We start from the raw sequence: 15,401 nt of genomic DNA, 5'->3' as shown, positions 1-15,401 counted from the left end.
ATCTACTACTTTCTCATTTCCTGATCTAATTCCCTCAGCATCACCTGATTTAATTCAATTACATTCCATTATGCTCATTTTGCTTTTGTTGATGTTCATCTTATACCCCCTTTCAAGACACTGTCCATTCCGTTCAACTACTCTTCCAGGTCCTTTGCTGTCTCTGACAGAAGTACAATGTCATTGGCAAACCTCAGAGTTCTTATTTCTTCTCCATGGGTTTTAAATTTATACTCCAAATTTTTCATTTGTTTCCTTTACTGCTTGCTCAATATATAGATTGAATAACATCAGGGATAGGCTACAACCCTGTACCACTCCCTTCCCAACCACTGCTTCCCTTTCAGGCCCCTTGACTCTTATAACTTCCATTTGGTTTCTGTACAAATTGTAAATAGCCTTTTGCTCCCTGTATTTGATCCCTACCACCAGCAGAATTTGAAATAGAGTATTCCAGTCAGCATTGTCAAAAGCTTTCTCTAAGTCTACAAGTGCTAGAAACATAGGTTTGCCTTTCCTTAATCTATCTTCTGACGTAAGTCCTAGGGTCAGTGTTGCCTCACATGTTCCAACAATTCTGTGGAATCCAAACTTATCTTCCCCTAGGTTGGCTTCTACCAGTTTCTTCATTCGCCTGTAAAGAATTCGTGCTTGTATTTTTGCAGCCATGACTTATTAAACTGATAGTTTAGTAATTTTCACACTGTCAACACCTGCTTTCTTTGGGATTGGAATTATTATATTCTTCTTGAAGTCTTGAGGGTATTTCACCTGTTTCATACATCTTGCTCACCAAATGGTAGAGTTTTGTCATGGCTGGCTCTCCAAAGGCTATCAGTAGTTGTAATGGAATGTTGTCTACTCCTGGGGCCTTGTTGCGACTTAGGTCTTTCTTGAGTTAATGTTACATCATGTGCTGTCAGCAGTATAAAGTTGATTTGAGTCCCACAAATGTTATTGTATTTCAGTTGTTTTGTTGTTTTGGCAGGACAGTAAGTCTCCATTGGCTGGCATGTACCTTTCTGAACTTATAAGTTATGATGGTGATGGAGAAAATTGGTGCCTTTCGTTTGTTTTGCTTCAGTATAATTAGTCTTCCATCACTACATTTCAGCTAAGCAGTAAGATCTACCAGTTCGTGTTCATTATGTTTATATTTATTTCCAGCCCATTTAAATATATTGAGTTTTATGTTATTCTTTTCCCTTCCAGAGTAGTGATGATTTTGAGGAAAAAATGCGCCGACAGAGAGAAAAACAAAAGGAACTCATTTCACAGTTGAAAACACAGTTGGAAGATTTGGAAAAATATGCATATGAAACAGGAGAAGCAGGTTTACCACAAAGTGTGCTTATGGAACGGCAGAAAATTATCATTGGCAAGTATTCAAACTACTGTATTAAGTATTATTTCACAAATATTTTTTCATGTAATTCACTACACACATGGAGAGAGCAATCTTGATCATGTGAACTTTTATTTGAATTAATGTTACATCATGTGCTGTCAGCAGACTGTTAAATTAACTACTTAAATAAAGTGCTTATTAGTTGATCTAGCAAATGTGTTTTTAATTCTGTAATCAGAGTAAAACAATCTATTTGTTTCGATATTGAAACAGAGTTTGAGTTACATAGAACTTAAAATCAAAGATGCTGATTCAGTTTGATGACTGTCATTAGGTTTTAACCTTTTGCTATGATGTTAATTCAGTGTCTTCCAGTTGCATTTATCATCTGATACAACAATTTTTTGTGCTATTTTCCTGATTCTGTTGTCTTGCTGGTTTTGGAAAGGTGTGCCCTTCAGTGAAACAGCATTTGTTCATATTTCTTTATATTTTTGTAATATAAGGAGAAACTTTGTGAGGTAGTATGATTGTTAAGACACTATAATCACATCTGGGAGGGATGATTTTCAAATTCCAAACTGGCTGAGGAGATTTAAATTTTTTGTGACTTACCCAAATTAAGGGAACTGTGCATATACAATGCTGTTAACCCTTTAACATCATTTTGCTATTCACTGTGCAGGATGACAAATACACAGTTCAACACATTTGCTTCACATGCTATAAATGGTACAAAATTCTCTCTTAGAAGCCTGCAATGAACTTCCTTGGCTCATATACAATCCATATGGCTGGCTTCATGTCCAGCTCACTTCTATTTCATTTTCATTACATTCATAATTTCACCCGTTTCTTCGCTGGTGAAAATGTTTATTTTCCTGCTTCTGCTAATAATCTCCAACATGCGTATCTCCATTGTCCACTAAGGATTTTGAATGGTTTTTACTTCAAAGTTGAAGTCTTACTGTCATAAATCATAAATTGTAATACACACCGTAAGTCTTCTATATAAGACACATCTGATTCAGAAAATTCAGTTTAATTCATCAAAAATGTTCCAGGCTTGTTTTACTCTTCTTCTTATTTCTTATGCTATCCTAGCTCATCAATGCTCTCTACATCTTCGTTGTAAATTTGTACGAATTCCCTTTTGGTGTATTGATTATATGTTATCTTAAGTCATGTCCTCAAAGTTATGTCACTGTTATTACAATTGTTTTTCAGTTCTGCCTTCAAAATTGCTCAGTTATATTTTTCCATTTGTTGATGAAGTGTATCTGCACTTGAAGCAAACCGTACTATATCAGCAAAATGGAGGTAATACAGATATGTTGTATGAATAATGTTAATTACTTTTCCCAGTTCAGGGATCTGAAAACTTCCTCATGGGCTGTCAAGAACAGTTTCAGTAATATGGAAGCTCCTTCCCTTTAATCATCTTTCAGTTTGAATTTTCTCATTATCCTGATGAAGTATAGTAGAAGCTGAGACATTTACATACATATTCTTCAGAATGCTAACACTGGTTGAGTCAGTGCCTTTTTTCTTAAGTGTTTTGAGAACAAATTTTGTTGAAATTGAATCAAAAACTTTCTCAAGATCTATGAACTGCAGGCAGGATGGTAGCTCATACTCCATTGCTCCGTTCTGTAATTTTGTTCACAATTTGCAAATGATCCATTGTGCTGTGTTCACTTCTGAAGCCAGCTTTTTCCTTTACTCAACAAAAATTTATAGTTTTTTTTTTCCCTGTGTGGTTGGTTATAGCTTTAATGAATAACTTGTACATTAAGAGACAAGTTCTGTAGTTATATGGGGGTTGTGTGTCTCCTTTCTTGTGAAGAAGAAAGATTACAGCAGTTTTCCAGTTTTGGGGTTTTGCCTTTCTTTGCAGACATACTGTAAATAGTTTTGCAAGTTCTTTTTGTATGATTTTCACTCCAGTTTTACTCATTTGTTGTGGCTTTCCTATCTTGATACTTGGAATAGCTTACAGCTCATTTAGCATTACTTCCAGAGTGTCATTATCTTTATTATTAATTATCTATGTATCTTTCAGAACAAAGTTCCTGGGAAACAGCAATGAAAAACTAGAATAAAAGTTTTTATTTAAAAACTCTGTGTTTCTGATTCATGGCTTGAACTGTGAAAACATTCAAAAGCCTTCTAATACTCGTACAGTTTTCTTTCTGTTGTTAATTACTGTGCCATTTAATTAATGGAATGTGAATATGATACTGTAAAGTCATTTGTGAAATATAAAAAATATAAGAAGTGAAGGTTACTGCTCACTTTATACTTGATGTCAAGTAGTCAACAAGCACATAAAAACTGCAAACATTGCTCACACACACACACACACACACACACACACACACACACACACACACACACATTGGCCCAGGTGCTTGTGGAGGAGGGACTTTTTGGTGTCAATGGGGAGGCAACTAATGAAATGTAGATATTGTTCACACACACACACACACACACACACACACACACACACACACACACACACACACTGTCCCAGGTGTCTGTGGAGGAGTGACTTTTTAGTGTCAATGGGGAGGCAACTAATGAAGTGTAGATATTGTTGATAGTTGATTGATTTAGTTTGGACAGAGCCTTATATGCATCCCCTTTCTTGTCTTACTGAACTTCTTGCTTCTAATGACTTCAGTTTGAAAAGTATTTTCAGTACTAAAAGGAAAAGATGCAAGAATTAAAGTTCTAAGTCTAGTAAAAATTATTGCACATTACAAATGAACAGGTGATCTTGGGATGCATGGTGTCATTGCGAGTATTTTCACTGTCAAACTCGTGAGTCAGAAGACAGACCATTGTGAAAGTGGCTTTCGGTTGTTTAGAAATTCTCTCTCTCTCTCTCTCTCTCTCTCTCTCTCTCTCTCTCTCCGTGTGTGTGTGTATGTGTGTGTGTGTGTGTGTGTGTTTGTGTGTTTGTGTGTCCTTTTCCTCCTGCTGTAATGTTCTCCAGAAATAACTATTTTAAAGGTAAGCTTAACTTATATGTCCAATGTTTCTTATTCTGTTCATGTACTTTTAATTTTCAGATCAGCTGAAAGGGAAATTGAACTTGAATGTTGATGACATGTCCAAACTTACTGTGGATGATATAAGAAGTGAAGTGGACCAGGCAATCAGTAAAGTAAGTTTCTTATAGATTCTACATGTCTGTAGCAGACTGATGCACAAGTGGCAAAGGGTACCATGTACCACTGCTTGTCATTCCCTTTAGTGTTCCACTCTGGAGTGAGGGAAAAATGACTGTGTATAAGCTTCTCTACGAGCCCTGATTTCTCTTGTCTTTGTGTTCCATACGCAATGTGTATGTTGGTGGCAGTAGGATAGTTCTGCAGTTTGTCACTAGTGCTGGTCATTCAAAGATTCTCATTAGTGTGCCATGAAAAGCATCCAATGATTACCAGTTGACATCACAGACCATTTCCACAACACACACACACATTTTGATCGAACCTACTGGTAACAAATGTGGGAGAATGTTTCTGAATTTTTTTGATGTCTCCCTTTAATTTGACATGGTGGGGATTATAGACATCAAGCAATACTCAAGACTGGGTTACATAAATGTTGTGTATGCTGTGTCCTTTATAGATAAGCCACACTTTCTCAAAACTCTCCCAATAAACCGAAGTTGACCATTTACTTTCCCTGCAATCGATCTTACATACTCATTCCATTTTATGTCACTTTTCAGTGTTACACGTAGATATTTATATTTAATTGATGTGGCTGTGTCAAGCAGCACACCACTAATACTATATTCGAATATTATGGGATTATTTTTCCTACTCATCTACATTAACTTACATTTACATTTTAGAGCATGCTGCCATTCATCACACCAAATAGAAATTCTGTCCAAGGGGTTCTGTGTCATCCTATTGTCGCTGAAAGAAGACGTTTACCTATCCGCAGCAAATAGTTGCATATTGCTGCTCACCCTGTCAGTCAGATGGATTATGTGTATAAATAGCAAGAGCTGTCCTGTCACACTTCCGTGAGGCACACCTGACAATACCTTTGTCTCTGATGCACACTTTCCATCCAAGACAACATAGTTGTTTCAATTGCTTGAAAAGTCTTTGAGCTACTCACATAACTGAGAACGTATCTGATATGCGTGGATCTTTGTTGACTGTCTGCAATATTGCACTGTGTCAAAAGCTTTCCAGAAATCTATAAATATGAAATCTGCCAGTTGCTCTTCGTCCATGGTTTGCAGGATGTTGTGTGAGGAAAAGGGAAGTTGAGTTCTGCAGGAGTGATACTTCCTAAATCTCTGTCAGTTTGAGGCTAGAAGTTTTCTCCTATCAAGGAAATTTATTATATTCGAATTTGGAATACACTCAAGAATTCTGCAGCAAATTGATGTTAAGGATACTTGTTTGTAATTTTGTGGGTCCATTGTTTTTCCCTTCTTATGTGTGGGAGTCACCTACATTTTTTTCTCCATTCACTAGGGACTTTCTGCTGATTGAAAGATTTGCAATAAATGCAGGCCGAGTAAGGGGCTGATGCTGATTTGGTATTCTGTCCAAACCTGGCAACTTTTTTGTTTTCAGCTCTTTTTCAGCTGCTTTTCAATAGTTGAGATGCCTATTTCTACATGTTCCATATAAGAGTTTGTACAGCGATCAAACGGTGGTACGTCTGTGGGATCCTACTGCATGAATGATTTCTTAAACACAAATTTTAAGGCTTCAGCTTTCCATTTGCTGTCGTCTGTTGTCACACCAGACTGGTTTGTGTGCAACTGAATAACAACATTCAAGCCACTTAGTGATTTTGTATTTAGTGACAAATATTTTTAGGATTATTGGCAATATCTTCACTAATATATGACTGTGGAAGTTGTATGCTTTACATGCACGTATTTTTATAGATCACAAATTTCTACCAGTCCCTACCTACTGAAATTTCTGCTTTCTTTGTTGAACAGAATGTGCAACAGTCTCCATTTTCCCAGCATTTTCCAAATTTTGTTATTAGATCATGGCGTGTTTTTTCAGTCGATAATCCACTTACTTGACCCGTGCTTCCTTAGAGTGCTATTTACAATCACTTTGAACTTCATACATAATTCTTGTATGTCCATCGTATTGACACTAAGATCTGGTTTCTCTCAGGGGTAAAATTTTCAAAAAAACGTACGGGAATGTAGCTGGGTGATGTTGTCAACAAGTGCTATTATTTCAATAGGTGTACACCCTGTCATTTTCAAGGCAAAACTGCAGTAAGTAAGTACTGTGCAAGAGAATTTAACACACAGATTAACAGAGAAATTTCAGAAAGATAACACACACTGTAAACATTAGTGCCACCACACTACCAAAGATGACTTATCTCAGAAGCTATCGATAGTGAAAAGTAATAGCTATTGGATGAGTTAGCATTAACTCTTCCCTCTGTTTTTTGACAAGGGAAAGAGCAGTATTTCGTGCAGAATTCAGGCAAATACTTCCATCTCTATTTATAAGGTTACTTGCATATTTAATTTCACCTGCTTCCTTAATAAAACACTGTCAATAACTAGAAGTGTATGCCAGAATCGCTGTATTGTTATATTCCATAGGATTACCAGTGCCAACTCTTTGGTGTGACGTCACATGTGCTGGACTGCTGTTCAAATTGATCGCCAATATTTTATAAAGTTTTACTCCTTTTAAAGTTTTTTGTGTTAATATTTGCTTTAAAAGTAACTTATTAGTGGATTTTCTTTCATCTCAGTGTTCCTTTCTGTGTTATTGATTTGAGTGGTCTATTATTCATGAGTGTGCTTACGTCGTTCATCCAGGTCTCATGCCTCAGCAGTTTGTTTACATTTTTTGGTGTGTAGTTGCAGTTTAGCACTTCTAAAGCTAGGTACTGTCAAAGTTGTTTGAGCACAGTAATCAAATATTAAATTTAATAGTTTCCAGTTGTTCATCCAAATATTAGCAGTGTGTTTGCATTTCACAGCGTGCAGTTGCAGCTGTAGCGGTTCTTAAATTAGGTTCTGACAAAGTTGTTTGTGCACCGTTATACAGATATTAAATTTAGTAGTTTTCAACAGTGTCTTGTGCTGTTTGTGGTGAAATAATGGGTTAATAAACTTTTGGAAATGTTTGCCCACTGTGTTTTTTAGAGTTGTCTGTGCATTGAAGTTGTTTAGTAAATTTCATGTGGTAGTTTTCAGCTGACGTTTCTTGTAGTTTCTAGTGAAATATTTCAGTAAAATTTTCATTCACTGTTTTAATTTCATTGAGTGTTCCAGTGGCTGCTTGAATTTTTGGTTTTAGCTAAGACACTGTGTGAAGTTTTTGTGGTATTGGTATTAGTTGTTGTTTAGTAGTATTAATAAAAATTGTTGCTTTCTTAGTAGAGAGAGAATTTTGAGACCACTATTGTTAGTTCTTTAAATAGTTCTACTGTTGTAATTGAACTTAGGTAACATAGATGTTTGGTTTTTTCAATAACTATTAAAATTTTACCATGAGTAAGAAGTGTGGGCTTTGACATCAGTTTGTGAGTAGTGGGTTACAATGTGGGATTTCTTCGAAGTATTTTCATTGGGGGGGGGGGGGATACAGTGGGGAAACTAGTGGACATTCTGGTGAGACCCTCTCCTGGAAATGCCAAATCTGTAGTAGAAATAAGTTGATAGAGGAGCAGGAGGGAAAGATCTGTGCCCTTCAGATGCAGATACAGGAACAAACAAGGAACTACATAGTTTGAGAAGGGTGAAGGGTGCTTGGGAATGGGAACTGGCAGTTGGTAAGAAATCAGCTAAGATGAGGAGATATTCAGATGGTAGCTCTTTGCTTATATGCAACAGATTTGACCAACTTTCAGAGTTGAGTGGAGAGGAGCCTCTTGTACATGTAGGTGTAGGAAACATGCAGCAGTCCTCGGCAGTTAGGAAGCCTAAGTCAGTTGCAAATTCTAACAGAAAGAAGGAGGTTCTGCTGCTAGGTAGTTCGCACAGTAGAGGTGTGTGCCCGCAGTTGCAGGAAGTGTTTGGGGGGGGGGGGGGGGGGTTGAGTACCAGGTCACCAGCATTGTGAAGCATAGTGCAGGGTTGGCACAGGTGACTTACAGCATAGGGGAGTTATGTAGGAATTTTACAAAAGAGGATCAGGTAGTGAGTGTTGGGAGAGCAGGGAATGGTCTTGATAGGGATGGGGAATGTGATGTAGGTGGTAACCTGGTAAAGATAGCTTCTCAAATTGGTGGCACTAATGTGCAGTTCGTGCAACTGTTTCAGCGTCATGATCAGCCTCAGCTTAATACTGCTGTTAGGCATGTTAACATTGGGATGGAGAAGGCACTGATGGTGGAGGATATGGCTCACATTGCAGTGGTGCCAGTTAAGTCTGTCAATAGATTTCACTAGGCATGGCCCGCACTTCAATATGTATGGGAAGGGAAGGCTGGCAAAGCTTATAGATGACAGTGTAGTGGATGGTAGTGGGATCACTCATGGAAAAATTCCTGTTGTAGTTGGTGTTAGAGCTGCACCTTTTTTAAATTGAAGTCAGCTGATAGGTATACCTGCTTAAAAGAAGTCCCTCTAACAAAGGAATCACCTTCAGAGGTGGTCAGGTATCCAAGTAGTGAAGGAATTAGCATACTTCATCAAAATATAAGAGGTTTAGAGATAAAGTTAGTGAACTGCTTATAGATGTTGACCCTGAAATTATTGGTATGGCAGAGCACCACTTAAATAATTTGACAATTCAGAGGCTTCCTTTACTAGGATACAGTTTATCTGGCTGTTTTTGAAGGTCTTTGTGGAGTGGGGGAGTGGCCATGTATGGAAAAAAAAAAAAAAACAATATTCCATTTGAGACCATAGACGTTTCATGGCACTGCACTGAACAGATATTTGAATGCTGTGCAGGGTCAGTTGAATTTAGTGAAATTAAGCTTCTAATTGTTGTTGTGCATAGGTCCCCTAACTCTGACCTCAGAGCATTTGTGCTCAAGCTAGAGAGGGTTCTTGATTCACTTGATAGGAACTACCAAAAATTAGTTATATGTGGTGACTTCAGTATTAATTTTTTATGCGACTGTGCAAGAAATAGGATGTTAGTAGATGTCCGTAGCTCGTGGTCGTGCGGTAGCGTTCTCGCGTCCCACGCCCGGGTTCCCAGGTTCGATTCCCGGCGGGGTCAGGGATTTTCTCTGCCTCGTGATGACTGGGTGTTGTGTGATGTTCTTAGGTTAGTTAGGTTTAAGTAGTTCTAAGTTCTAGGGGACTGATGACCATAGATGTTAAGTCCCATAGTGCTCAGAGCCATTTGAACCATTTGTTAGTAGATCTCCTAAACTCATATGATCTGATGCAGACTGTGCTTTTTCCAACCGGGGTGCAGGGGAACAGTAGGACAGCCATAGACAATATTTTTATTCATTCTTCATTACTAGATGGGCATTCTGTTAGTAAAAAGATGAGTGGCCTTTCAGACCATGATGCACAAATTTTGACACTAAAAGGCTTTTGTATTCGAACAAATGTAATATATAATTACAAACTATGTTGGAAAGCTAATCCAACAGCAATAGAGATAGTGTCTGTTCAACAGCACAAGGTCGACAACATAAAGTCAGTTTATAGTAAAAATATTTCTGTTGCTGATAAGTCATATACATGTACAGTATTTAACAATCATTTTCTGAGTATTGATAGTGAATTAAGTAAAAACTTAGTTTCTGCAGGGAATCATATCACTCTCCTGGAAAATGGCTTTCTGAGATTTATGTCTGAACTATTGCTCTGTGATACTGACAAGGGGGAGATTGAGTCAATAATTAAATCAATGATGACCAAGAATCCTCATGGACATGATGGAGTTCCTAGCAGAATATTAAAGTACTGTGCTGCACATGTTAACCTTGTACTTAGCCATATTTGTAATTTTTCCCTTAAGAGTGGTCAGTTTCCTGAACGATTAAGTATTTAGTAAAGTACTGCTTCATAAAAAGGGAGAAAGGGATAACGTAGACAATTTTAGACCTATTTCTATGCCATCAGTGTTTGCTAAAGTTATTGAAAAGGCTGTGTATGTACAGATAATTAATCATTTTATATCACATAAGTTTCTATCAAATGTACAGTTCAGCTTTAGAAGTGGTTTAACAACTGAAAATGCTATATTCTCTTTTCTTGGTGAGGTACTGGGTAGATTAAACAAAAGATTTTGAATGTTAGGCACATTTTTTGATTTAATTCAGGCGTTTGAGTGTGTTGATCTCAAAATGTTGCTCCAGAAATTGGACCATTATGAAATACACAATTGGTTCACCTCGTACATTAACAACAGACAACAAAAGGTCATTATGCACAGTGTTGAGAATGGCTGTGATGTGGGGCCTGAGTGGGGCACACCCAAATGGGGGGTGGGGGGTTGTTGCCCCAAGGATCAGTGTTGGGACCACTCCTGTTCCTTATTTATGTAAGTGATATGCCCACTAGTATTACAGGTAATCCTAAAATATTTCTGTTTGCTGATGAAACTAGCTTGGTAGTGAAAGATGTTGTGTGCAACATTTGGCTCTGTTTCAAATAGTGCAGTTCATGGCATTGATTCATGGTTTGTAGAAAATAAACTAATGCTAAATCACAGTAAAACTCAGTTTTTACAGTTTCTAACTCTTAATTCAACAAAACTCAATGTTTTAATTTCAAAGAATGGGTATATGATTAGTGAAACTGAACAGTTAAAATTTCTAGGTGTTCTAAGAGATAGTAAACTGTCATGGGAAGCCCACATTCAGTATCTTTTTCAAAGACTTAGTGTTGCCATTTTTACTATTCGAACAGTACTTGAAGTAAGTGATCGTTCGACACAAAAATTAGTCTAATTTGCTTATTTTCATTCACTTATGATGTATGTTATTACATTTTGGGATAGTTCTTCTCATTCTCAAAGGATATTTGTGGCTCAGAAATGGGTAGTTTGTGCAATAAGTGGTGTAAGTATGCAAACCTCTTGTTGATCGTTGTTCACTAGTCTGGGTATTCTGACTTTGGCCTCTCAATATATATATTATTTACCATCATTTATTGTTAACAATATCAGCTTGTTCCCAAGAATTAGCAGCTTTCACTCAGTTAATACTAGGCAGAAAGCCAATCTGCATTTGGATCTCACTTCCTTGACTCTTGTGTAGAAAGGTGTACAGTACACTGCTGCATCCATTTTCAGTTAGCTACCACAAGAATTCAAAAATCTTAGCAGTATTCCACGTGCCTTCCTTTCCTTGAAAAATTCCTTGAAAAATTAAGCTGATTCCTCCATTATATTGTTGATTGTGTCTACTTAAACTTATGGCTTGTCTTTTTTTTTAGTTCATAAACATTTTATTTTCTCTTTTGTTACTTTTATGTTGTCATTTCATGTAGTGACACGTTCCATGAGCTTGGAGATTTGCTCCTCAATTTGGTCCTATTGAACTAGACATGTAAAATAAAAATAAAATAAAAAAGACAATGTTCTGTACTAGCAGGAGTTATCAAAAGTGAAAATTAATGACCGTCATATGTGGTAGCATTAACTCTGTCCCTTTGGTGTTTTTTTACAAGGGAGATGGGAGAGAGCGGGATCCCACGCAAAATTTAAGCAAAAACGTTTATTCTTTTTATAAAGTTACTTTCTACTTTAATTTCAACTGTTTCCTTAATAACACCATCCTAATAGCTGTAAGTACATGCCAGAATCTCCATATCATAATATTCCATAGGTTGACCAGCGCCAAGACAATGTTCTGCAGTAGCAGATTTGCTTGGCTGTTGTAAGCATGTGTGATGCATATGCTCAGTACACTGACCCTCCACGGACGTGAGAGTGTGTCCAATATATGGCTTGCCACACCTGCAACGAATATGATAGACAACTGTCATACACAAACCAGTTTCATCCTTTATGGAACCTAGAAGGACCTTAGTCTTGGATGGCGATCAGAAAACACATTTCACATCATATTTCTGCAAAATACAACCAATCCTGTTGCAAATGCACCCTGCGTAAGGCAAAAAGGCTATAGATTTTGGTGCCATCTTCATATCATCACCACTCACCCGGTGCACAGTTGGTCAATAACAACACATCTGATCTCTATCTTTCACTATAACCATTCTGACAAAAGATGACCTCAAGATGGCTAACTCAGCTGACAATCTCTCAGGGTCTGAGATGATGTGGGCCCTGTGAACCAAGATATGAAGTAGCCTTTCACGCTGATCCAGATGGTGACAACTGTCAGCCTGTAGATGGAAGATGGAGTGTTGCGGGTTTCTAAAAACAGCATGTCCCAATGTACCATCAACCTTCCTCCTGACCAACACATCAAGGAAGGGAAGGCAGCCATTGTTTTCCACCTTCATCAAGAAATGAATGCTCGGGGTGATTGAATTCAGATGTTCTAAAAAGTCATTCAAATTCTCGCTGCCATGAGGCCAAATATCAAAAGTATTGTCAACGGATCAGGAGAAAACATGCAGGCTTCAAAGCCGCCAACTCCAAAGTACAGTCCTTGAAGTCGTCCATAAAAAAATTGGCAATAATAGGTGACAACGGGCTTCCCATCGCAACCCCATCTGTCTGCTAATACTGTTGGCCATTGAATAAAAAGTAAGTGGAAGTCAACACATGTCGGAATAGGTTTGTTAATTCAACACCAACTCTAACCTCAGTTAACTGAAGTGAATCCGAGGAACACGAGTGAAGAGAGAGACCACATCAAAACTTACTAGAACATGAGTGTCATTCAATGGATTTCCTTAATGAGCATAAGATATCCACTAAGTTCTTAATGCGATGCTCACACCAACCTACTAATGGGCTCACTAGAGTAACAGTGTCCGGATCACTCTTGTTACTGTTATTTTACCTGTGAACAAGGGCAATGCTACAGTTGTTTTGAACAAGGAGGATTAAGTTCAAAAGATGCATTTGATGGCAGGATTGGTGCTGACCCCACAAAAAGTGTTGAGAGAAAGACTATTCACCTCCTGAAGAAAGGTTCCTTGTCGAAGGAAACTATCAAGAGTCTTAATTCTTGATGCACTGTTTCCCCTAGGCTCTACAGCATTCCTAAGATCCACAAGGAAAAAGTTCCTCTTAGGCCGATTGTGAATAACATTATTAGTGCACTGAACTACAGTGTAGCAAAATGCCTTACTACTCTGCTGTTGCAGACCATTGTCTTGGCACTGGTCACCATACAGAATATGACAACACAGAGATTATGGCATGCACTTCCAGCTATTGAGATAGTGTTATTAAGGAAACAGTTGAAATTAAATGTGCAAGAAACTATAAAATAGAGATGGAGGTTTTTGCTTAATTCTGCATGAAATTCTGCTCTTTCCCATGTCAAAAAACTTAGGGACAGACTTAATACTACCTCATCTGATAGCTATTAATTTTCACTATTGACAACTTCTGATGTCTGCATTCTTTGGTTATGTGGATGTGCTAGTGTTTACAGCATGTGTTATCTTTCTAGAATTTTTCTGCAAATCCATTGCTCAGTGCTTACTTGTTGCAGTTTTGCCTTGAAAATGACAGGGTGTGCAGTCAAAATATAGGTGGTTGTCAATGACGTCACCCGGATGCAACCCTGTAAGACACTGAGTCCAAATGATGTCCATTAATTTTCTAAATATGGTTCTAACAATTGCTTATCTGCTCTTTCTAGCCTAAAAACACTCCTAGCCTTCTTGATGGATTTACTAATTTTATTAACCATCATGGATATGTTGACACCCTTATCACTAAACCTTGTCTCTATACTGACATGATCAATAATGTCAGTCCTATTTGTAGCTATGAGGTTTAAAATATTTCTGTTGCATGTGGGTTGCCACACTAGTTGTTCAAGACAGTTTTTGGAGAAACGGAGTGGCAAGTGCGTTATTTGTGTAGAATTATACACCTTTTAATGAAACATGGTAAGTAATGTGTTTCTTCTTTGCAGACACCCAAATTCACAATCCTGTGGTCACATGAGATAGATTATTTGTTATCAGTTATTGAAAGCAGTTGCCTGGGCTGAAAGAGATTGAAGAGGGGGATGGAAGGATGCAAGGAGGGGACAGCAGGAAAGAGGCAGGTCTTTCAATGGATGTCTGCACAATAAGGTGAAAGAGGTGTGGAAGATAGAGCATAAAATGAGAGAGAGAGAGAGAGAGAGAGAGAGAGAGTGCCTGCAGGGAAGGAAGTAGAGTTTCGGGAGAAGGCAGTACATGATATGGATGTGAAGAAATGGTGTGGACAGATGAGATAGGGGAAAAGGTAAGGTGAGGCAATGGGGAACAGGTTAGTGGAGTTATCTGTATGCACAGTGGGGAACAGGTTAGTGGAGTTATCTGTACATGCTGTAACTATTCATTTGCACATTTTAGACATGTTTTTTCATTTTCAGAAATACCATTTTTGACTATGTTATGATGATTTGAAAATGGGTTGTCACCCAAAACTAGTCATCAAGTGAATAAATAAAAGTGAAATTTGCACTTAGGAATGATTTTTCATTCTACTAAGGCTAGTGAAGGTTTAGGCCAGGGGAATTGTGAGAGCACAGGATATGCTGCAAAGACAATTCCCACCTGTGTAGTTCAGAGGACCTTGTGGTGGAAGGGAGTATCCAAATGGCTCATATAGTGAAGTATCTGTTGAAGTCATTTATGTTGTGGTGTGCAGCATATTCTTCAACTCGATGGTCAAATTTGTGGTTTACTGCACCGTGGCATTGACCATTCCTGCTGTTGGTTATTTGTCATGCCATCATAGAATGCTGTTCAGTAATTGCAGCAGAGCAGCCATAATGTGGCTATCTTTTATTGGCTAGGAAATGCCTGTGAATCGAGTACAGTAGGAGGTGGTGGGTGATGTATGGGGCAGGTCTTGCACCAGGGCCGACCACAAGGAAACAACTACAGGATTGGGAGAAAGATTGGAATAGCGATGGACAAGGATATTGTTTAAGTTGGGTGAAAGTCAGAACACTATTTTAGTTGATGTAG

At 37.9% G+C, this 15,401-nt stretch overlaps 1 protein-coding gene across 1 annotated transcript in view; it reads left to right on the top strand.

The window, feature by feature from the left end:
- LOC126184578 (RUN domain-containing protein 1) overlaps positions 1–15,401 on the top strand; it is a 160,066-nt gene that overhangs the window by 33,528 nt on the left and 111,137 nt on the right. Inside the window, exons 4-5 of the mRNA XM_049927009.1 lie at positions 1,213–1,378; positions 4,423–4,517. Coding sequence (XP_049782966.1) covers positions 1,213–1,378; positions 4,423–4,517 — 261 coding nt within the window. The remainder of the gene's footprint in view (positions 1–1,212; positions 1,379–4,422; positions 4,518–15,401) is intronic.

This window comes from Schistocerca cancellata, chromosome 4, assembly GCF_023864275.1.
Source record: "Schistocerca cancellata isolate TAMUIC-IGC-003103 chromosome 4, iqSchCanc2.1, whole genome shotgun sequence".
In the NCBI taxonomy this organism is placed as follows: domain Eukaryota; kingdom Metazoa; phylum Arthropoda; class Insecta; order Orthoptera; family Acrididae; genus Schistocerca; species Schistocerca cancellata.
This window is presented reverse-complemented; position numbering and strand designations above follow the sequence as displayed.